Source organism: Hyaena hyaena, unplaced genomic scaffold (assembly GCF_003009895.1).
Source record: "Hyaena hyaena isolate Hyena2069 unplaced genomic scaffold, ASM300989v1 scaffold_181, whole genome shotgun sequence".
NCBI lineage: Eukaryota > Metazoa > Chordata > Mammalia > Carnivora > Hyaenidae > Hyaena > Hyaena hyaena.
Window position 1 is genome coordinate 660012 of NW_024080813.1, and position 24993 is coordinate 685004.

The 24993-nt window shown below is 41.2% G+C and overlaps 1 protein-coding gene across 1 annotated transcript in view; it reads right to left on the bottom strand.

The window, feature by feature from the left end:
• Positions 1 to 21977, bottom strand: part of CCDC175 (coiled-coil domain containing 175) — a gene marked incomplete at its 3' end in the record, with an annotated part of 73353 nt that extends 51376 nt beyond the window's left edge. Inside the window, exons 1-8 of the mRNA XM_039240771.1 lie at positions 21807 to 21977; positions 19359 to 19444; positions 17382 to 17493; positions 14545 to 14680; positions 12869 to 13097; positions 8106 to 8228; positions 4032 to 4141; positions 350 to 431 (exon numbers count right to left, since the gene is read on the bottom strand). Coding sequence (XP_039096702.1) covers positions 350 to 431; positions 4032 to 4141; positions 8106 to 8228; positions 12869 to 13097; positions 14545 to 14680; positions 17382 to 17493; positions 19359 to 19444; positions 21807 to 21966 — 1038 coding nt within the window. The remainder of the gene's footprint in view (positions 1 to 349; positions 432 to 4031; positions 4142 to 8105; positions 8229 to 12868; positions 13098 to 14544; positions 14681 to 17381; positions 17494 to 19358; positions 19445 to 21806) is intronic.
• Between the last annotated feature and the right edge of the window lie 3016 nt (positions 21978 to 24993).

The following is a 24993-nucleotide window of genomic DNA, read 5'->3' on the forward strand; positions in this document are numbered from 1 at the left end:
AGGCACCACATAAATATAAGAAGATCCCACTCTTTTCTAAATAATTCACATGAAAAATATCCATTGATCTGGATATTTCTAATGTAATATAACCATAACCACATGACAAGTTTCCAAATAATTCATCTTCACATAGACAACACTGGCTCTTTCATATATTTAAAACACTTTGGGAGGGGATAAAAATCTTTAAATGAATTACTGTAAATGATCATGGTGATACGAATTCATGAAAAATCTACTTTTGGAAAATTTCACATTTCTCAAATATATTTAAAATATTAACTAAAAATAAAAACTACCATAAATACTAATAATAATCTAAAAGGCATAATTTCCATCTTCCTACCTGCTTTATCTTCTGCAAAAGTTCCTCTTTTTCAACATTAGATGAATCTTCCAGTTTTTCCTTGTTACTTGCAAAAAATTGTCTACGATCAAACGAAGACAAACAGATTCATATTAGGGCATGTTTTCCAGTAAAGTCACATTTATTTATGACTCCAGAAACTTCCAGTCCCCATTTTCCTATGAAATGTATTTATGAGTATATTCACAAAAATAAGCAAAAAAACACTTTACTCTTCTGCTGAGTTAATACTTCCTTTATTTATACAGTAAGAAGCAATTATGAAACACTTGTCCTCTGCAGGTGTTATAGATACTAGAGATGCAGCCCAAGCAAAGTCCCTGCCCTCATGGAAATTACACTCTAGTGAAGTAGAATATAAGCAAGTTACCATCATCATAATAACAATTATAATTATTGTTATAATACTTGTTATTATTATTTCAGATAGTGTTAAGCACTTTAGAGAACACAAAGTAGGGTGAAGGATAGAGAAATCCTGAGAGTGAGGGTACTACTATAGATTGGTGATAAGGGAAGGCCTCTTGAGATGATCTGTGAAAGGCCTGAATGATGAGGAGGAGTCAGATATAGGTGAAGATATGAAGAAAGAGCTTTTCATGTAGAAGGAACAGCCAGTGATAATATCTTGAGGCAAGAACTAGTTTTGTGTACTTGGTGAGGAGAGAATTATGAGAAGGCTGGAGAGGCAGAAAGAGACTAGATCACGTAGGGTCTTGAGGACAAAGGAGAAGTTCAGATTTTATTGTGAAGGGAACCCCAGGGGAAGATCAAAGCAGAGGAGAGACATGAACTGATTTACATCTTGTAAAGATGACTGTGGCTACTTAGTGGAGAAAGACAACAGTACAGGAAGACAGACTATGTAGAAGGCTATGGCAGTGGTCCAGAAGAGATAATGGTGGCTCAGACTAAAGTTGTAGTGGTGGAAGTAGTGAGAGACAGTTGGACCTGCCTTTCGATTTGGCTGGAGGTTGGGTTAGGCTTAGGTAGTGAGGAAAACAGGAATGATAGAGGATTCCCAGGTTTTAGGCTAGAGTAACTAGTTAAGTGGTGATATGGAAGACTGATAGACAATCTGTCTTAAGGAGGTGGGAAATTAAGAGTTCTGTTTAGGACATGTTATATTTGAGATATCTAACAGACATCCTTCAAATGGAGAGGTCAAATAAGCTACAGAGTATATGCATTTGGTATATGCATTTAGTACTGGATATATATATATATATATATATATATATATATATATATAAAAGGTATATAAAACTGTAAGACTGGATGAAATCATGTATGGAGAGTATGAATAGAGAAGGGCTGAGAACTCCAAAATATTAAGTCAGAAAGAACTGGAGCAAATAAAGGGCCCTGAGAAGGGGCAGTTTAGTGAGTGACATAAGAGAATATGATGTTTGGGAGGCTAGGAAAGACAGTATTTCAAGAAGGTAGAAATGTTTCAAATTCCATTAAGAATTCAAGAACTTTACAGAGTACAAGAACTTTACGGAATACGCTAAATCATTAAAGTTTGGCAGTATGGAAGTTATTGGGAATCGCGAAAAGTTTGAAGTCATTTCAACCCTTTTAAAAGGTAAGCATATACTCTGGGTCACAAATTGGATACCATTTATTTACAACTTTTAGCTTACAAACCGCCACTTCCTATGTGCTGAAACTAGCCGAATGACCATACCCATTTAGAAAGGTAGGCACAGGATTTGCCTTTTTTTATGCAAACACATCATGCTAGACATCAATAATCATAATGAATAAGGTTTAAATTATCAAAGAATGTTTCCTGAGAACTTGTGGAGCATTTGAGGTACTCTTAACTGTTCACACACAGAATTTTAACGCTTGTTTGAATCATTTTTTTTTCTCAATATTTGGACCTTAAAATATGTAATAAGCTTGGAAATTAAAGGTTTCATGGGAGGGAATAAGGTTTATTGATTAATAAAAAGATGGGTTTCTGCAAATCATTTTAGTTTCTTGTATAATTTACTCTTAAAGAATCTTACAGGTTATTATAAAACAACATTCAACTCTTCAAATCTACCAACCAAGATTTAGGTGCCTTTTCTCACTTCCATAAATAGAGAAATTAAACAAAAGGAGAAAATAGAAGGAACATAAGAATTTTCTTTTAATTTGCTTGGTAGTAAAGAGAAAAAAAAGTATAGTTTTATTAATAATAAAGGGGGTAACTGAAATCTCCAAACACCAATTAACCAAATGCACCTTTCCTCACAGAGATGCCGTATGAATGAAAACTCTTGAAAAGCTGAGATTGAAAACAAAGAAGTGATGAGCCATTAAAAACAGAAGATCAATGAATCCCCATTTCTTTCTTGAATGTATATTTAAAACAAATTAGCTAACATGAAGTCTGCTTATAAGTAAACTTCATCAGTGTAGCAAGTTTTTAAATCATAACTCCTAGAAATAACTGAAGAGCTAATCTGTATCTTCCTCTATGATTATTTGTCTAGTTTTTCTTTAAAATATGCATGAACTAAAACTAAAGAATCACTTTCAAAGAAACAAATTTTCTTATTCTGAGTTTTAGTTGTAGGATGACTTGAGCTTCTATACTTTTTAAAAAAATTTATTTATAAGTAAATATTAGCCCAACATGGAGCTTGAACTCACAACCAAGATCAAGTCCCATGCTCCACTGACTGAACCAGCCAGGCACCCCAAGATTTTATATTTTTAAATCTGGTACTGAGTATGAAGATTATTGCCTATTTTATGGCCTGATGATGGCAGAATTGCACTGTATTGTGTAACTGCTGTTTTAGAAGACATATATAAATCAAAAAATATTTTATCCTATATAGAAATAAGCTATATTGTAACAAGATTCCACATGTGAAGTTACTTGCCTTTTGGGGAAGCTACTAAGTCTAAAATTAGTCTTTTAAACCGCCAACAGAATCTGGGGGAAGGTCTGGAAGCCATATTTGTACTAAAAGACTCCACCTTCCTGGTCAGAGCCAAACAATCTTCTGATGGGAAAAAAAAAAAATCTGGGAATTCTCCTGGGAGAAGTCTGTGGGTCAATCTCTAAAGATAGATGGACACGTGACAGGTAAACTCAGAGGGTTGGGAATGTCCATGCGTAGCCATGGGCCCTCGCGGAGAAAACACAGTATGTAGATAAAGAGAGAATGAAACATGGTTCCCAAAAGAAAGCAGAGACTGTGCTCCTTGGGATGGACAGATTTCCTTCAGTTTATGGTTCTAGTCCCATGGATTTTGCCCTGAAACATCCTTGTATTTTCTCAACAAGTTCTTTAAGTCCCCTTTGACTAAGAACAACAACTATCATAGCAAGGGTACGTGATCCTTATAGGAGGTTCCACTAATGCCTTCCCCTGTGGACATACTTGTTTGTAGGGAATCAGGAACTAAAGTGAGGATAACTGATTCCAAAGAGTCCCTCCTTTTTCTTAAAATGACTGTATCATCCTCAGTTTTTCTCTTGATCATATGGAAGACTGGCTAATTTCCAGACGAAGAGGTGGGTTTTTTTAAAGCTGACAATCACAAATTTCAGTAAATTAAGAGAATATAGTTCTCAATCTAATATGAAATAATTTTTTATGAAAGAAATATAACACCTAGAAGTGCTTTAGTAAAAATAAAGCATTGAACTTACACTTTATTCTCCAGGGTCTTACATGATTTCTTTATTCCTTCAACCTCTTGTTCCCAATATCTTATTGATCCTTGTAGTTGTGCTATCTCTAGATTGTGATCACTAAGAACCTATTGAAAATTCAATAAAATTATGGCATTCAGTTGTCACCAAATGATTTGTGGCAGTGTTCAATTCACTAACCATTCATGTATCATTCATTCAACTTTGACATTGGGGGTATCCTTTAGCTAAAATAAAAAAGCAAGCATTAAAATTATTTACACATAGAACAAACTTGGACAGAAATACTTCTGAAATCATCAGACAAAAACCCAAAATTTTGGAGAGCAGCCAAATACAGCAAATGAGAATATGAAAACTCTAAAAACAACTTTTAAGACATGAATTCATTTTGGCTACCTTTTAAAATAAATCTAAACAGGGGCGCCTGAGTGGCTCAGTCAGTTAAGCATCTGACTTGGGCTCAGGTCATGATCTCACGGTTCGTGGGTTCGAGCCCTGCATCGGGCTCTGTGCTGACAGCTAGCTCAGGGCCTGGAGCCTGTTTCGGATTCTGTGTCTCCCTCTCTTTCTGGCCCTCCCCTGTTCATGCTGTCTTTCTCAGAAATAAATAAAACATTTAAAAAATAATAAAATATATCTAAACAAATCTGTATTTTCATAATCAATTTCAAAATATCCAGGACATTAGAATGAGTATTACAAAAAAAAAGTTTAAAAAAATTACCTTAACTGACAAATAATCTCCTGTTGAAGAGAAGTTTTCTTAGTATTTATTCAGTATTTTGGAAATGTAACAGCTGGGTACTGTGGTAAAATGTTAGCATCATTTAAAAGAATGAAGTATGAATAGAGAAAATTCAAAGTGACACATATTTTAACAATGCAGTTTTGGAATAAAGGAAAGGGGAGGCAAACATATTAGAGCCTTGGGTTTGCATTTTAGCTGTGAGGGAGAAATGGAAGGGAGAGAAAGTTTATCAGACGAATTCCACTGTTCCCTGGCATGGAGTTACCACAGGCAGATTGTTTAATGCCACCTAACTGTGCATGTCAACATGAAGTCAGAGAAACATTGGTACCAGACAGGTGCCCGAAAGCTCCCCCCAACTCTTTCTTTCTCTGAAGCTCAACTTCAGAACTCAACTTCTGGGCAATAACTAGTTTCAGAGTTAACAAGGGTCTGAAGTCCAACATGAGCACACTGTCTAAAGGACCATGACCAATCATGAGGGTTAGTGGCTGTGTGAAGGCCCATTAGGCCCCACATCTGTCACCTCTCGTCCTTAATCCCCCCTGCCCTGGACATGCAGGCCACCTTGACAATCACATACCATTATTCTTTTCTGGCAATATCACCTCAGATTGACCGGGCTGCAGAGCTGTCTAAATTGAAGATTAACTTGGAATTCCCTGTTGTCTCAGTCCACAGCCAAACCCTGTTTTTTAATCACAGGTGGTGAGAGTAATAACCCCAATAACCACCTTTACCAAATACAAAGCACTCAGCTAAAAGCCTTATGGGCATGACCTCACTTGAGCTTCCAGACCATTTAAGTGGACAATATTAGTACCCCATTCTACAGGTGAGGAAACTTCAGGTTGGTTGAGTTAAAGATTTGAACCCCAGGACGCTGTGACACTCAAGTTTGTGTGTGTGTGTTTTTAAAATAGTTTACTGTCAAGTTGGTTTCCATATAACACCCAATGCTCATCCCCACAAGTGCCCTCCTCCATGCCTATCACCTCCCTTTCTCTCCCCCCACCCCCATCAGCCTTCAGTTTGTTCTTGGCATTCAAGAGTCTCTCATTGTTTGCCTCCCTCCCTCTCCCCCACTATTTTCCCCCTTCTTCTCCCCCATGGCCCTCAGTTAAGTTCCTCCTAATCCTCCTATATGTGCAAACATATAGTATCTGTCCTTCCCTGTCTGACTTATTTCGCTCAGCATAACACCCTCAAGGTCCATCCATGTTGCTACACATGGCCATTTTATTCTTTCTCATTGCCATGTAGTATTCCATGGTATAGATAAACCACATCTTCTTGATCCATTCATCTGTTGATGGACACTTAGGCTCTTTCCATGTTTTAGCTATTGTGGAGAGTGCTGCTATGAACACTGGGGTCCATGTGCCCCTATGCATCAGCACTCCTGTATCCCTTGGGTAAATTCCTAGCAGTGCTATTGCTGGGTCCTAGGGGAGTTCTATTGTTAGTTTCCTGAGGAACCTCCACACTGTTTTCCAGAGGGGCTGCACCAGTTTACATTCCCACCAACAGTGCAGGAGGGTGCCCGTTTCTCCACATCCTCGCCAGCATCTAGAGTTCTCTGATTTGCTCATTTTAGCCACTCTGACTGGCGTGAGGTGGTATCTCAGTGTGGTTTTGATTTGTATTTCCCTGATGAGGAGGGATGCTGAGCATCGTTTCATGCGTCTGTTGGCCATCTGGATGTCCTCTTTGGAGAAGTGTCTGTTCATGTCTTCTGCCCATTTCTTCACCGGATTGTTTGTTTTTCGGGTGTGGAGTTTTGTGAGTTCCTTATAGATTTTGGATACTAGCCCTTTGTCTGATATGTCATTTGCATCAAGTTTGTGCTTTAAACACTATTCTTCACTGGTAAAGTGGAGTTAAGGTGGGAAGATTGGCTTATGGGAGGTGGAGATTACACTGGAGGTGAGTTTATCCCTGCCACCTTCTAGTCTTGCATAATTTGGTCTGAGAGATCTTTGGAGTACAAGAAATCTTCCCTGTATCTTCCCAAGCTGGGTTGATGGAGTGCCTGACTTAAGATTTATGAGACCCAAACCAGAGACAGGAGCTTGGGCCTGCAGATAAAGTCTATCTGATATAACCCTTCTGTTCTCCTTTGAATCTAGCCTCACTCACGCTTGCTTACTATACAGGTATTTGAAAAACAGATAATGATTATCTATCTACCTATTGTATTTATTTATTGCACCTGCATGCAAGACCGGAGGAGGGGCAGAGGGGGAGAGAGAGAATCCTAAGCAGACTCCATGCCCAGCACGCAGCCCAATAACATAGGTTCCCACAACCCTGGGATCATGACCTATGCCGAAATCAATATTTGGAGGCTTAACCGACTGACCTACCTAGGCGCCCCAGTGATCTTTTTAAATACACATACTGGGGAGAAATTTTGATTCTACTAATGTTCTGTAATTGGATATCATAATAGACACACTATAACTAAGATGACCAGAACCACCTTATAAAAAGTATAAGGAAGTAACTGAGTATTCTGATAAGAAGTATAATGTTTCTGGTAAGAAATGTGAGGACTGTTGCCCCATATAGTTTTACATGTAATTCTCAATAGAGAGAAGAAATATACCAAAGACTGATTAATTCAACTAATTGCAATAGAAGATTAGCAGGCATTTTGTTTTAATTAATACAGAAGTGGTATTATTATTACCCTTTGCCATTAGAATCACCTCAATAAGCTTCAGTTTTATATTTAAAATAACGATAATCCTCACAAAACATTTATGAGGGCTAGCTTTCAATCAATGTTATCAATTTTAAAAAATAGAGGTGCAGAGACCTGAAGTATTTTCTAATTCATACAAATGGTCCCCTTTCCACATTAATGTCCCTCTGGCTAATATAAATCAAAAGTCCACACTGTTTTATTATCATACATTCAGAATTAAGGACTTTGCCCGTGGTTTTTCATTTTGTTATGTAAAATAAAGCAATCTCATGGAGTTGCTATATATGGTTCCGTATGCATTTGGCCAGTTCTGTGTGCATTTTAAAAACCATTTTTATAGTATTTTGGTCCATCGAATGCAATGGTACCTATGGTAATCCAAACTTCCTTCTTCTGACCATATTCCCAAAGACGAAAACACGATTGCACTATAACATTTCAAATACAGGGTCAGAAAATGTTATCATGCCGAAAACATTCTCTCAGAATGGTGTACAGATGGAGTAAAATCAGCTCCTTTGAAGAAGTCCCTGCTCCTGCTTACATTTAAGACAGTGTATATATCAAGGTGCTCTGAACAGGCTTAGAAAGACATAGTTTATTCTCTTACCACTGTGCTGGTACTAACTGTTTCTCTAATTTTTGACATTTTAAGTCTTAATATATCCAATTCTTTCTTCTTTTTAGTAATCTCCTTTCTATTCAATACACAGAGTTTTTTATATTCCTCAATCTGTAGGGATAAACAGAATAAATCTATCAAAAACTTAGGAGAACGACAAAGTTTAGGAAATCTTTTTATTTTGACAACCTATATTCAACCTAAGTATACCATAGTCTGTCAACGACAACAAAATGCACATATTAAAAAGAAAAAAAAAACCCAACCCCCCCCACCTCCAAAAACCAACCCAGGGTTTGCTTGCTTTGCAACATCATAGGAAGAATACTGAGCTACAAGTAACTGTAATCATAAATGTTGAATTTATATATTTATAAATTTATAGTAAATTTATAAGAGCAATAAGACGATCATTCATAGCAAATTATAAAAGCAGTGGCCACTGTAGCTATTTGCTAGTAAAACACCATAGCAATGGTTACCAGATTTATAAGATCACAAAAGTCAAAGAAAAAAATGAAGAACTGTCTGAATACCTAAATTCATATTTAAAAAAAATCTTTTTTTTTAACATTTATTTATTTTTGAGAGACAGTGACAGAGAATGAGCAGGGGAGGGGCAGAGAGAGAGAGAGAGAGACAGAATCCAAAGCAGGCTCCAGGCTTTGAGCTATCAGCACAGAGCCCGATGCGGGGCTCGAACCCATGAACCATAAATTCACATTTGTTTAGTGGGAAAGAAAGCAGACTGAAAACAGAGTAAACAAAAATCACTGGAGACTGGGAGCCACAGTCTTGGACAACCTCTTACCATTTTACCAAGATAAAACATATTCTGATTACTTGTCAGACCCAATGAAGTCATCCTCTTGTCAAAATCAAATACATCAATGGATTTTTCTAGCAAAATGAATTATCAAGAACAAGGTAACTAACTGAGTAGTTAGGCCTGAGAAAGCATATTCCCCTCTGTATTAAAGAGTTACGACAACGTGTGTTTGGGTGGCTTTCTGTTAAAGCTATCAGCCATTGCACCCGAAGTGTCTTATGAATGAACATGACCATTGTCAATTATCTCAGCACGAGGGCACAGATGCATATGAATGGAAACTTGTGATTAATACATTTTGTTGACAATTGGAATTCTGTGTTCATTCTTTGGCCTACGCCTTCTCGCAAGGTCTTGCAATCTCAGATACAGATTAGCAAAAAGTATTTTGTTTTTTGTAAGGGGAGAGCTTACGATTTGAAGACTCTGACAGTTTATAGTTTTTTCTTTCTCATAGGAAGTAAAGGAAATTAACAGGTTGTTACCACAGCCTGTCATGTGCCTTTAGTGAACAATGGTGGTTGAGTCCTTAACATCCACTGCACTTGGTCTATCCCACTGGGATTCATTATGGTTTGAGGTGTGGGTGCTTTCTTGGCCCGGCCAGATCAGACACAGCAAGAAGACTTATGGTCTTTGGTTGGAGAAGATCTTCCTGTTTCTACTTGAATAAGGAAGCATATGACCCAGTTATTGGTAGTCAGCTTGTGACCACAGAGCCAGCCTTAAGATGAAGGATGGAGGAGAGGAGGGATGAGCCACTGAATTAACTAGTCTTGGAGGCTGCCCTACCTTGGGGATTCCTACTATGTAACATAATAAATGCTCTGACTATTTAAGATAGGTTTGAGTTAGGGCTTCTGCTATTTGCATCTGAAAGTATCTTTTTTTAAATGTCTATTTATTTTGAGAGAGAGAGTAAAGGAGGGGCAGGCAGAGAGAGAGAGAGAGAGAGAGAGAGAGAGAATCCGAAGCAGGCTATATGCTGTCAGCACAGAGCCAGACACAGGGCTTGAACTCATGAACTGGGAGATCATGACCTGAGCCAAAATTAAGAGTCAATGCTTAATCAACTGAGCCACCCAGGTGTCCCTGTGTCTGAAGGTATCTTAACTGGTGCCCCTTTCCAGGGAGATAGATCAAGGGTAGACAAAATTCTAGTAGTGGGCCCCAAATCTAGCCACCTGTTACTGTAAAGCTGCTCTCACACATTTAAGTACTGTTCCTTTCGTGATAAAATGACAGATTTAAGTAGTTGTGACAGAGACTGTGTGGCCCACAAAGGCCCTAAATATTTACTATCTGGCCTGTTTCAGAAAAAGTGTGTGGATCCCTGAGAAAGACTAGTCACAGATGGAAGAACAACGTGTCATGTTTGCCAGCTCCCTAACTGAAGCCCCCCTGGGTTTCTTTTCTTGTGTTTTAACATTTATATTAAAGAACAGGAGGGGAGGAGCCTGGGTGCCTCAGTTGGCTGAGCATCCGACTTGGCTAAGGTCATGATCTTGAGGAGCCTGAAATGAAGTCCTCCATTAGAAACAACGTCAGGCACGTAGTCCCAGTTCCAGGAGAAGCCTCAGCTGAAGCCACCCTCGGACCGCCCCCGGATCTGCCAATCAAAAGAAATGTGTAACATTCCTGTAGTCTTGGAGACGAGTCAGGGCGGGGAGCTGCAGGTAGTTACTTTGTACAATCTTGCCAATCAATCACTGCTTGCGTAAGCCCCACTTAGATTCTCTGAGCCCACCTCATAATTGGTCATTTTTAAAGACTCTCAAAGGTCATGATTGGGTCCCGCCAAATGTAACGGATGCCTCGCAGATACTGAATGGTCAAAACTGTTACTATGCTGTTACTATGGGTGTTGTACAATTATGATTGGTGCTTACGTAATGATGCAAAACGAACAGCATGTGCACGGTAACACCCCCGCCCTTATCCCATAAAAACCTTGCTCGCCACTGTTTGGGGCTTCACTTTGCTGTCGCTGTGCCGGTAGGCAGGTGAGCCCCTGCTTGAGCTTGTAACAAAGACCCTTTTGTACTTGCATCTGTGCCGGCTCCTTGGAGGTCTCTGGGGACTCACGATTAGGGCATAACAATCTCACAGTTAGTGAGTTCTAGTCCTGCATTGGGCTCTGGGATGACGGCTCAGAGCCTGGAGCCTGCTTTGGATTCTGTGTCTCCTGCTCTCTCTGCCCCTCCCCCACTGTGTCTGTCTGTCTCAAAAGTGAATAAACATTAAAAAAAAAGAACAGGAAGGTGGAAACACTTCCCCTTAAGTCTGAAAATGAAGTTAGAAACTCATTCATTCAATACATATTATAGAGTGCCTCTCACGGGTGTGGTGCTTGGATATAGCAGGGAATTAAAGCCACAATCCCTGCCTTGTGGAGCCTGAAAAGGTCCAGGAAACTCAGCTTTTACAAATTCTGTTTAGCAGCTATACACTGCCAGAAAGGCTCCTTGCCAGCTACTTCAAAAAGCTCCCGTTCCAAGGATGACAAGGGCTAAACTGTCTATACGCGAGAAAAACAATCCATGCTTTTAGTGTAAAACTATTTCTGAAGATATAGGTGTTCTGAAGGATAAAGAAGCTCAGACCTGACTGGAATTTATGATTGGTCCAAGTCTTATCAGAGTCAAGTCACCGTAAGCCCAAATGTTGGCCACTGCCAGACTATAGTCCACTAAATTTTAATTAAGACTCAAGAAAGGCAATTTAATAAATCCTTCCTCCTTCCTCCTCTTCCTTTGAGCCCTAGCCAATTTCCTGCATCAAGTTATGCCCATTCCCATGATGCAGAGGAAAGAGGAGGAACTCAACAGCAATTCTCATCAGGAGCTACACAGCCACATGTGGGGGAGGAGGAGGCCCGTCTGAGCCGATTCCTACAGAGACAGGCCTGCCTCTCCTGGGGTAACCAGTGCAGAACAAAGAGGAACCATCACAAGGCATTTTGATGGTGAATTTTAATTAACATAGTCTAGCACACACCAAGATGCAATAGTTATTCTCACTCTACCCTCCCAATATTGCTAATCTCAAAATGCTCTTTTAAAAAAAAATTTTTTTTAATATATATTTTTTGAGAGAGAGCACGAGCAGGAGAGGCAGAGAGAGGGAGACACAAAATCCAAAGCAGGCTCCAGGCTCTAGGCTGTCAGCAGCGAGCCTGATGCAGGGCTCGAACTCGAACCATGAGCTGAAGGCTGCACTTAATTGACTGAGCCACCCAGGCGCCCCTCAAAATACTCCTTCCTATTAGAGCCCTTGGCTCTGCCTTACCCCTCTGTGGGCTGCGCTGCTCTGATTCATTCAGCAGGAGCCGAAGCCTCCGTCAGGGCTGGACTCCCTCCCTGGTCCTGTCCTTAGAGACATGTCTTCCGAACGGTTAGAGGCAATGAGATGCCATGCAGGCAAATCCTTGTCCCTATGGGGCCACATATGAGCAAGGGGCCACCCCAGTGTTCCCCTGGCATGCCACTCATAACCCTTCCCATGAGCTGAGACGCTATGACACATCAGTGTCTTCCCCAAGGGGCCCCAGGGTGCTTGGGTCTCTGCTCCAGGCCCACCCCAGTGTTCCCAGCAGATATCACACGCGACGCTTGCTAGCCTTGAGCCTTTCCTGCCTGAGATTCTGTACAATTCTGTATTTTTTTAATGTTTTATTTATTTATTTCTGAAAGAGAGAGACAGCAGGAGCAGGGGAGGGTCAGAGAAAGAGGGAGACACAGAATCTGAAACAGGCTCCAGGCTCTGAGCTGGCAGTCAGCACAGAGCCCGACGCGGGGCTCGAACCCACGAACCATGAGATCATGACCTAAGCCGAAGTCAGACGCTTAACCAACTGAGCCACCCAGGCGCCCCTATTCTGTTTTTTTTTTTTTTTTTTTTTAAAGTAAATCACGCCACTTACCTCTTCATTCAATTTTTCTTTTCTTTTCATATGTTCCAGTTTTTCTTTTTCCATCTGCTCCTGTATTTCTTTCAGACATTGTTTTTGGCATTCTAGTTCTTTCGTCTCCGAGTTTATTTTGGTGGAAGTCTCATTGATGTAAACAATGGCGGCAGCTTTTTCTCCCATCGTGTGGTTGAGGGACACCACGAACCTTTCATGCTTCCTTGCCAGCTCGTCTTGCTGTTCCCTGGGAGGAAAGAATGGTTCATGGCGCCAAAAAGTATGGCTTTTAGGAAAGGAATTTAAAGTCTGCTTGCTGAGATGACCACCAGAGAGAGGGAAATTGTAAGGCAAGCTTATTTTAGAGGTGTATTTGTGACTACCTCAACTTGGTCGAGAGGAAGACAAAAGGAACCACAACACAAATGTCAATCTTGCAACCACCTACCACTGCAGAACTGTCATGGGGTCCTGCCTCCCCCCACCCAACCCATACCAGGAAATAACTATGGGTTATTTTACATATACAGGGATTCAAAAACAGTTTTGAACAGATGAATGGAATCTGACAAATGGCTTGATATGTAGCATTGCCATAACTATCTTACCCTGAGACATCCAGTTAAGCCAAAGGAAGATAAACATCTCACCATCCCCCTCCAGCCACCTTCTTATGCCATTGCCTTGCACAGAGGGCCCAGGAGAAAGCTAGCCTTCCTCTGACGGACAGGAGTCAGAGAGGAGAGAGGAGAGCCCCTCTCTAATATCAGATATTATTCTCTAATTCTGAGATTTATCTCTTCCTCCGTGAGCTGCATAAATTCAAGCTTGTAATCCTCATTTTACAGATGGAGAAAATGAGGCCCACGGGGGTGAAGTTCTGGCACACAGCTCAAGAATAAAGGAAAGAAACTTAACAGGTGTCAGAATCTGAGCTACAGGCAGTTATATATATTATCTCATTTAATTACAGATAAAAATCTAGAACCCTCTGCTGGGAACCAGTCTCATCCTCAGACCTCTAGGAGTTTATGGCTGAATACCTTTAAGAAACTAACCTAGGCACAATATACCAGGGTTGATAACTATATATACAATGTAATACCCAGAAAGGTTTCTTTTTAGTGGTTGAAGTTTATAAACATAATTTTACTAAAATGCAAACTATGGGGCACCTGGGTGGCTCAGTTGGTCAAGTGTCTAACTTTGGCTCAGGTCATGATTTCATGGTTCATGAGTTTGAGCCCCACGTCAGGCTCTGTGCTGACAGCTCGGAGACGGCTTCGGATTCTGTGTCTCCCTCTCTCTCTGTCCTTCCCCCGCTTGCACTTTGTCTCTCTCTCTCTTTCCAAAATAAACATTAAAGCAACAATTTTAAATGGAAACTAAAGCCATTGTATGCCTCTACCTTTGGAGGGGGCTTGCAAGGACATGTATGATTCACACACAATAGTTGCTGCTGAGAAGCTAGATGGCCTCTGAAACGTTACAGGTCTCCTAATTGCAGTGGTTAAAGAATTTCTGCTCTCCTCCCCAGTTCTGTGCAGCCATCACACCCCCCTCAGCAGCCAGAGTCACCTGCTGGAGGTGGGTCCTCACCAGTTCAGAAACAGAGGGTGAACCCCTTAGGATATTTTTCACACTCCAGTCACAGACCCCCAACTCCTTCATGTACCACATCAAAAAATACATACCCGAGAGTTTTATTAATTGTTTTCAGATCAAGTAGGCTCTTCTTCAGAAACTCTACTTCACTATTCATCTTTGTAACGTCCGTTTGTAATTGATTTATCTCAAGAAGATTTAATCTGCGCGCATCTCTGATACATTCTTAAAAGTAAATGGAAATGTTAGTAGATTATTTGAGAAACAGCACACTTGTATATACTGACTTTTCAGGGTTTTTTTTAATGTTTGTTTATTTTTTTTAAATGTTTTATTCATTTCTAGGAGAGAGAGAGAGAGAGACAGCGTGAGCAGGGGAGGGTCAGAGAGAGAGGGAGTCACAGACTGAAACAGGCTCCAGGCTCTGAGCTGGTAGTCAGCACAGAACCCGACGCGAGGCTCGAACCCACGAACCACGAGATCATGACCTAAGCGAAAGTCGGACGCTCAACTGACTAAGCCACCCAGGCGCCCCAATGTTTGTTTATTTTTGAGAGAGACAGGGACAGAGCGTGAGTGGGGGAGGGGCAGAGAGAGAGGGAGACAGAACCCAAAGCAGGTTCCAGGCTCTGAGCTGTCAGCACAGAGCCTGACCCGGGGCTCAAACCCACAGACCAGGAGATCATGATCTGAGCCAAAGTTGGATGCTTAACTGACTGAGCCACCCAGGCACCTCCAGTTTGATTTTAATTTAAACCACTGGGTAGGGGAGGCAGAGGTTACATGGTAACAAGCTCTGGAGCTGTGATGACACTTGGGAGTTGTTCTGTACCTCGCAAGGGAGGCCGACCTTTGTGTTCTCACACTAACTGATCACTGAGTGTGGGCGGCTCCTGGGAGAGAATGCCCAGGATGGGGCAGGAGGTGGTGTCATCTATTCCTGCAGAGCAGCTCAGCTCTGAGCCTCAGTCAACACTCCCGGCAGCTGGGGAAATGAGGCTGGAGCCTTACTGTACACCACATACAAAATTTAACTAAAAGTGAATAAAAAACCTAAATATAAGACTTAACCCTATAAAAGTGTTAGAAGAAAACATGGGAGGAAATCTTCATGACATTGGATTTAGCAATGATTTCTTGGCTATGACACCAAAAGCACAGGCAACAAAAGAAAACATTGAGGGAACCTGGGTGGCTCAGTCAAGCATCCGACTTCCGCTCAGGTCATGATCTCGAGGTTTGTGGGTTTGACCCCACATTGGGCTCTGTGCCAACATCATAGAACCTGTTTTGGATTCTGTGCCTCTCTCTGATCCTCCCCTGCTCCTCATGCGCTCTCTCTCAAAAATAAATAAACATTAAAAAAAAAAATAAAGAAAACAGTGACAAACTGGACTACATCAAAACTTTTGTGCAACCAAAGTCAGTATCAACAGGGTGAAAAGGGGACACCATGGATGGCTCAGTCAGTTAAGCGTCCGACTCTTGATCTTGGCTCAGGTCATGATCTCACAAACCCTGCATCGGCCTGTGTGCTGACAGCACAAAGCATACATGGTATTCACTCTCTCCCTCTCTCTCTCTGGCCCTCCCCAGTGTGCACGCTCTCTCTCTCAAAATAAAAATTTTTTAAAATGTGTAAAAAGGCAAACCACAGAAGGGGTCAAAATATTTTCAAACCATATACTTGATAAAGAATTAACATCCAGACTCTGTAAAGAATTCTCACAATTCAATAACAACCAACCAACCTAGTTAAAAGATGAGCAAACAATCTGAATAGATATTTCTCTGAAGAAGATATCCCAATTACCAATAAGCACACGAAAAACGCTCAACATCACGAACCATTAGGGAAATGCGAAACAAAACCACAACGAGATACCATTTCACATCCATAAGGATGGCTGTATTAAAAAAAACAAAACAGAAAAGAACAAATGTTGACAAGAATATGAAGATACTGGGATCCTTGTACATTATGGTGGGAATGTGAAATAGTGCAGCCACTGTGGAAAACAGAATGGCAGTTTCTCAAAACCAAGGACTCTGCTACCATATCATCCAGCAATTCCCGTCTGCATATATGCCCAAAAGAATTAGAACCAGGGACTCTTAATAGATATCTGCACCAATAAATAAATAAATTTGCATCAACTGAATATTTTTTTGTTTATTTTGAGAGAGACAGAGAGTGTGTGAGCAGGGGATGGGCATAGAAAGAGGGAGAATCTCCATCAGGCTCCGCGCTGTTGGTGCACAGACCGTGCAGGGGTCAAACTCAAGAAACTCTGAGATCATGACCTGAGCCCAAATCAAGAGCTGGATGTTCAACTGAATGAGCCACACAGGTGCCCCAACACCCCCATGTTCACAACAGCTTTGATCACAATAGCTAAAAGCTGGCAGCCCAAGGGGCCATCAGTGGATGAATAAACAAACAAAACATGGTATACACACACAGTGGAATACTGTTTGACCTTAGAATGAAGGAAAATTCTGACACATGCTATAACATGGATAAACCTTGAAGACATGCCAAGTGAAATTAGTCATGAAAGAACAAATGTATGATTCCACTTATGTGAGGTACCTATATAGTCTCTAAACTTACAGGGGCAGAAAGTAGAACAGTGGTTTAGTGAGTCAAGTTGCCAAATTTGATTCAATAAATACCAATTTGGAACAGGCTAATCCATATGTCTTCAGTCTAGTTAGAAACAAAGTTATATAAATTCAAGTTTTATATACATCATTTCCACTTAAAGTGTAAGGGAAAATTATTATGGATCTGTGTTTGTGTAGCATATTCTTTTGAGCTATAGTTTGACAGAAAATAATTATGAAACTTGTCTTGTTACAAGCAGTGGGCTCAATTTTCTTAAAAGATAGACTAAGTTTCTACAGTTGATAACCTAAAAAGTACCTTCCAGTTCTCTGCCAATGCTACTGGGAAGCGTTTCCAGTAGAAAATACAGTCTGCTGAGTTCCATGCTTTCAATTTCCAGGAGATCAATTGTGGCTTTTCTCATTTCTTCCTGAAAATTTAAATTACATATTTAAAAAGTTAAAGCATTAAAATAATAAAATTGATTTCCCAAGTAATGCCCTATTATAAATGTTTTCAGAGATTAAACTTTGATTTGCATCCAATACCTTCTGCTCTTATTTTTTCTGGAATAGAAAAATAACTATCCCATAATCAGTTTTTTAGGTGTCATTGTTCATTTATCTTTTAATCTTTGCAGATTTTCTTCTCAGAAATCATCTTTCCCTGTTTCTTGCCTGCAGTTTCAATCAATTTAAAGACTCCCACAAAAAGGGTAACTCTGAGAAAAAAGTTCCTTAATTGAAAAATGGAAAATGCCTCTAAAATATGCTTAGGTATAAAAAGAACCATGTTTTTTTTTTCTTTTTTTTTTAATATATACCTACAAATCTAAACAAACAGTCTGGTGGGGATTTTTGTCCTTTTTTGGTGGGGCTTATTTTAAAAAAAGAAAACCATCCAAAAATGTTAGTGGAAAAAAATAGATAAATCATCTCTTAAACAAAGGGTTGTAATGGATATAGCTATTCTATGACCTGAGAAATTCATTATAAGAGTAATAAAAAGATTACATAGTTATATATATAGTATGATTGCTTTTCTATAAAAAAAATAAAATTCAATACAGGCATATCTATTCCCTGAAAGTAGGAAAAGCATTCAAAGAGTTAATTATGATTATTACATTAATTTAGTTTATTATTTTATGATTATGCTGAGATCACAGTGGTTTTTACTTTCTTCCTTTTACTTGTCTATTTAAAATAGAATCCAGGGTAAACTTTCAGAATAGTGAAAATTTGTTACTTTCAAAAATGGAGATTTCACAGCTCAGATATTGCATGGAGGCATACTAGATATTTCTAAGAAGCAACGATATATATTCTGACCCCTTCAAATCCGGGAAAAAAACGTAACCAAAAAGACAAAGCAGAGGAAAAAGGTTTCCACAGGACCACAGTGTACCACCACACACACAGGCACCCAGTGTGTCCATATGCATGTTCAGTTAAGTGGGATCCTAAAGTATAATGCTGTAGTATACACACACAGCTATATATAATCACAGAAAAATGTAATTATAAAGGAGGTGAACTTTTCTCAGCAGTCTGCAGACTCAAACTCATTTACTTTACGCCACATTTCTACATTTTTAGATTTGATGTGGAGTCGATTCTTACTCAATATTTTATGGGGCGCCTGGGTGGCTCAGTTGGTAGGGCAGCTGACTATGGCTCAGGTCATGATCTCGCGGTCTGTGGGTTCGAGCCCCGCATCGGGCTCTGTGCTGACAGCCAGAGCCTGGAGCCTGTCTTCGGATTCTGTGTCTGCCTCTCTGCCCCTCCCCAGTAGAGACACGTTTGTGACACTTCAAAAGGACATTCTTTAAATATTTCTTTGATGGGGCCAAGTTAATATAACAAAGAGTTGGTTCGTTTTCACTGACCTGGTCAAATAATCTTTCAGCAGTTATGTAAGAAATTGCTTATCAAGAACTGAGTACATTGGCACCATGCATGGTGTGTACATGTGGGGTCAAGCATTTGCCCACGCGGCCCACCCCTTCACTGAGCTCTGTGAGCACCTGTGCTGCCTCTCCTAAGCAGGCCGGCCCCATCCGGACATAGCACGGGTCCTTAAGTCAGTGTCCTGCACCGAAAACCAGGCAATATTCCACAGCCAATGGACTCAGGGGCAAATGCTTCGTAAATTGAGGTAAACATTGTCTTCACTCAAGGGTCATAGTTTCCCTATTCATCTATTCAAGGCACTTGAACTGAGTTGGTGCTAAATTAAAGGTTGATGAAGAAGTGGAAGATTGAAAAAAAATAGCTCTTAGAGATAATACAATACCAATTTCTTAACAGCGATAGCAATGTCCTTAAGAAAGGTCCTAGCTTCTTCGTTGCATTTAAAATAGTCACTTTGCAGTGATTGTTCTAAAAAAAAAAAATTAGAAAATGAAAGACGTCTTATTTGTTTGTTCAAATCCTATTTAACCCTTTAGATCTAGCTCAAATGCCTGCCCGGCAGAAATTATATCTTCTATCTCTGAATTCTTATAATACTTAATATGAATCTCTTTTGAATGTATTTCCTATTTCATACTATTCTAACTTAAGTATATATTTTATGCTTCTTGAAGGCAAACTCCATCTTTGCATCTCTCATGATAGAAAGAAGGAATCTGTATAAAACAGGACAAAAAACTCAATAATACACAGAAAGGAAGAAATATAACATACCTATAATTAGGTGTGAGAATGTTTTCACGTATATATATTTGTGTACGTGTAAATATAATATTTTGCAAAAAAAGAAGCCACTCATTTAATTAACTGTTTAAAAGTCCCTTATGTCATTTGTTTTTCCCTGTGCCAATATTTTAATCCTGGGATGAGAATAAATGTTTGAAAACTGGGTGTGAGATAGACAGAGCTTCTAGCCCTTTTTATTCAGTGACATATGCAAAGTGTCTCCTTTCCCTCACAACTGTAAGTAGGAAGTACATGAAAAGAGAGGCCTGTGAACTGTTAGCAACGGTAATGGTAATGAAGATACGTGCTGAGTGGAAAGAAGGAAGGGAAAAAAAAGTATAAAAGGAAATAGGAGGGAAAACAGAGGAAGCTATACTTACCTTGGCTCTGCGGCCACTGAAGTCACCTACACTTGTCTAAACGAATTCCAGGCCTTCATCTTCATGTGTGAGATTAGTTTGATGGGATTCATGTTTTACATGTATTAGCTAAGTTGATTACTATAATTTTAGCGTGACTCCCATTTCACAGGTGATAAATCTGACTTTTGAGTTTATGGCATATGTTCAAGGTCACAGAGCCCATCACGGATAAGAATCTAGCTAGATTCAACACAAGTAGTGTGACTCGAGTCCTTGCCCTTAGTGGTCTCTACTCTTCAGAAGAGTAGAGAGCAATTTCTGCCCTGAGTTCCAGGGAGCATGGATTCTCTTAATGCACGAAACTCTCAAACCAAGTGAAAATCAGTTACTGAGTTTGCAAACAAGTCTGAGGAAGAGACAGGCACTGCCTGTTACCTCCTTCCCTTTCTTCTAATGTAATGAATGAGCACAAGCTGTTTCCACTTGCAAATAGGCTGGAGAATTCCATATTTGATAACCTACACCTGAGGCTTAATGAAGTTTTTTCCTATAAAAACCTTTCTGGGAGTCCAGAAATTATTCACAGAAAAATATTTGCACAGAAGTGCTGGGGTTAAATGCACATGCAGATCTAGAGATCAAGTATAAAGAGAATTAAAAACCCTAGCTCTATCATTGGCAATGACCTTGGTTGGACACGTGTGACTTATTTAGATCTCTTTGGTGGTTAACATTCTTCATGATAATATTCATCCAAGCCTGTCTCATAGGAATTGTGAAGTTAAATTAGTCATCTAAGAAGAAAAAAGAAAACTATCTCAAAGTAATAGTAACATGATAAAAGTCAGTATGATTACCTTGAACCCATGAGAAGCCGATGTTAAAGTGTGGAGACGCTTTGTTGTTTGGCCTAAATGGTTTATGAGCTAAACAGAAATGCCCTTTCTTGCACCATATCTTACCTTAAACTTAGGTGCCTTGATTACAGGTTCAGCTTTCTAACTGAAGAGGTATTTTAACCTGGGCCTATCCAAGGTATTATGTTTGCATCCACTAAACATCCATGTCTAATTTTCCTTGTCTAATACAACAGGAGCTTCTTAAACACTCCCTTTCTTGTTTGCCTGTTAAATTCTCCACTTTACCACGGCAGAATGTTGGAGGAAGTTAACTTGCAAAGAAAAGGCAAGAAGGGAGAAGCTGAAATTAAATACATAATCTTTTTTCTGTCTGTCTTTTAAGTAGGCTTCAGCCCAGCATGGAGCCCAACATGGGGCTTGAACTAAGGAACTTGAGATCAAGAGTCCACACTTAACCCACCAAGCCACCCAGGCACCCTTGGAATTAAATGCATAAGCTAAATGCAGGTGGGCACCCCAGTCGCAGGCAAATGGCAGTGGTCTGAGAGTTAAAGATTTGCCGGGGATTTGTTAGCAGTCGCTAGTGTGAGCTGAGCCAAGTCACTTTAGTGGCACTAGGGCAGGAGAGCTGAGCCCTGGGGTCCCACCAAGCCTCCTCTCCCTCTCCAAGGAACTTGAGGCGGCTCTACCTCTGCCAGGGACACCTGGGGTTCCCGCGGGCAGGTCCCCACTGAGGGAGGTTCCCCCTCATCCCACCCCGGGCCAACTAGAAGCCACCCCAGCGGCCCCCTGCCCCCCTTCCGGCGCCCGCAGGCTTCTCACCCACAACAAAGAGCTGCTCCAGCGCAGCGGTCGCGACCGAGGAACCCAGGGAGGAGGGGAAAGTGCATAACTCCAGGGAGGGGCCGGTGGAGACGGCTGCCGCCTGCGGCAGCGCCTTCCCGCTGAACCCCAGCTCTGGGGACCAGGAGCTCAGGGCCATATTGCCGCCCCTGCGCTGTGCCCACCAGGCCTGACGCCGCCGGGACTGCCGGTTGCCACGGGCAACAGAGACGCCGAGGCCCCGGGCGCCCCCTGGGAAGGATGCCTCCCAGGTGAAAGACCTGAAGTTAAAAGAAACTTCAACCGCAATAATTAAGCGATCCTGGAGGGTTGGGCCGCTCTTCAGCCGTCCTTTCCTCCTTACGTTTGCATTTCTTTAGATCGGGTCCCGGATTTCTCTTGGGCCACTGGAATCATACTAATGATCACTTCTGAACACACCTCTGTGTCAAGTACTGCAGGAGAGCTTTCTGGACAGGAGCTCGCTTAATTTTCCCAACGGCTTTGTGAGGCAGGTTCATGTACTATCTCCACTTTTACAGTCAAGGAAACAGGCAGGGATGACTAAGGGATCTGCCCAGGGTGACAGAACATAATTTTGCATTTAAAGTGAAGTCCGTGAAATCTCTCCACTATGCTGCAAAATCCTCTTCTAGAACCTTCCCTGTATCTTCTGGTTTATCACTGAGCATATCTTTATCTTCAATCAGTGATTTTCCTCTGCTTGTCAAACTGTGAGCTCTTTTTTTTTTTTTTAATTTTTTTAAAATTTATTTCTGAGAGAGAGAGAGAGCATGATCAGGGAAGGGTCAGAGAGAGGGAGACACAGAATCTGAAACAAGCTCCAGGCTCTGAGCTAGCTGTCAGCACAGAGCCCAACGCGGGGCTTGAACCCACGAACTGTGAGATCATGACCTGAGCCAAAGTCGGACGCTTAACTGACTGAGCCACCCAGGTGCCCCAAACTGTGAGCTCTTGGAGGCAAGGATATTATTCCATTTTCTCCGCATCTTCAAAATTCAGCCCAGGGCCAGGCTCAGATTGAGGGTCACTGTTAGCTCCCCTTTCCTCTGGTTGGTGAGAAATCAGCAATGATGCTTTAACCCTCCTCTTAATGACTTTACGGTTGGCAGAATCAAACTCAGTAACAATGACAACACCTCTCATTTGTTAAATGCTTACTACGTTCTAGGCACCTTTACCGTAACCCATTTAACGTTTAAAATATCTTCTGAGCTAGGTATTATTTCCCACTTTCAAAGGAGGCCACTGAGCCTATGAATCATAGGCTGAATCACTGTGCTATACTGCCTTGAAGACATGGCACACCAATGTAACAAAACTAGTTCTGGAATCCAGGCCTCCTTCCAGAGAGAGCCATATCCTGGCCGTGATCTCTCTGCCAGGTCCCCTCTTTTGCTAGATTCGGTCTGTTGGCATTCAGATCTCTCCCTCTTTTCTTTATGCTCCTCTGTGTGGCAGGGGCTGGAAGCCTGGAAACTACATTTCTCAAATACTCCTGCCGGATGATTTCCTGTGTTACACCGACAGGGGACACTAGTGGGACATTAGCGGGCTGAGAAGCCATTCTGTTCCCGTCTCCAGGAGTGGGAGCCGCTGCCTCCCAACAGTCTGCAACTGCTCAGCAGTCAGGGTGGGCATGGGGGCACGGTGCGGGGCTGTGGCAGCTCTCTGTTCCGGGTTCTTCCTTACGGTCCCTTGGGTTTCTATACCCCTTATTCCTCTCTTCTTTTTTTTCTTTTCTCCTTCTTCATTTTTTTTTTTTTTTTTTGAGACAGAGGGTGGAAGTGAGCGAGGGGCAGAGAGAGAGAGAGAGAGAGAAAGAGAGAAGTGGGGCTCACCCAGGGGGTTATGTTTTACCCGAGCAGGGCTCATGCTCACCCAAAGCAGAGCATGAGCTCACCTGATGTGGGACTCAAACTCATAAACTGTGAGTCATGACCTGAGCCGAAGTCAGATGCTTAATGGCTGAGCCACCTAGGCACCCTAAATTTCTCTCTTCTTGAGCTACCTAGACTGGACCATCCCAAGCCAACCTTTATGCTGTTACCAGAATATTCTTTCTACTACCTCATTTGGACCACATTGCTCCCACTGTCTATGAATGAGGACAATCTCTAGGGGACATTCAGTGTCCCCCATTACTAGATTTGTTTTAGATTTTATGACATTTTATGTCTATTTCCCTTCTTGTTCCTAATCATTCTTTTTCCTGAACATGCTTTCTGAGGTATTTCCAGCTTGTACTTTGACTCATAGTTCCTTCCATGTGGGATGACCTTTACAAAACCCAAATCATCCTTTTTGAAAGGAAATTTATTAACTCCCAAACAGAAATCTGGGCAAGCAACATGAACAGGCACTTCATAAAAGAAAAGAAAAATCCCAAGAAACATATTGAAAGAACATTTAAAGAAGTTATACATTTTAAAGATACATTTAAAGATGGTTGTACATTAAACAAAGATTCCCTACCCCTTGGGCTTCTTGCAGCTTCTAAAGTGCTTGTCTCGAAGTTAGGTTATAATTCTCAGCTTCAGTGACTCCATCACACAATTATTTGTGGCAAAATGGCAGGAAGAGCAAGTCCACTAGTTAATGCCAGATTGTTAGAGAAGCAAACAGATGGATTGGTGCCCCCTGATGGATTATGTCAAACCAGGGGAGCAAGGCATTTCCAGGGAGGGTAGACCATGTTGGTGTTTGGAACAACAGGTGATTAAGAGTTCTTCTTTTCAGGGGCACCTGGGTGGCTCAGTCGGTTGAATGTCTGCCTCTTGATTTTGGCTCAGGTCATAATCCTGTGGTTCGTGGGGTCAAGCCTCACCTTGGGTTATGCACTAACATCAGGGATGCTTGGGATCCTCTTGCTCCCTCTCTCTGCCCCTCTGCCACTTGCATTTGCATTCTCTCACTCTCTCTGTCTCAAAATAAATAAATATTTTTTTAAAAGAAGAGTTCTCCAGGGACACCTGGGTGGCTTGATCGGTTGAGTGGCCGACTTCAGCTCAGGTCATGATCTCACGGTTTGTGGGTTTGAGCACCACGTCGGGCTCTGTGCTGACAGCCCAGAGCCTGGAGCCTGCTTCAGATTCTGTGTCTCCCTCTCTCTCTCTGCCCCCCTCCCCCCCTCCCCCCCTCATGCTCTGTTTCTCTCTGTCTCAAT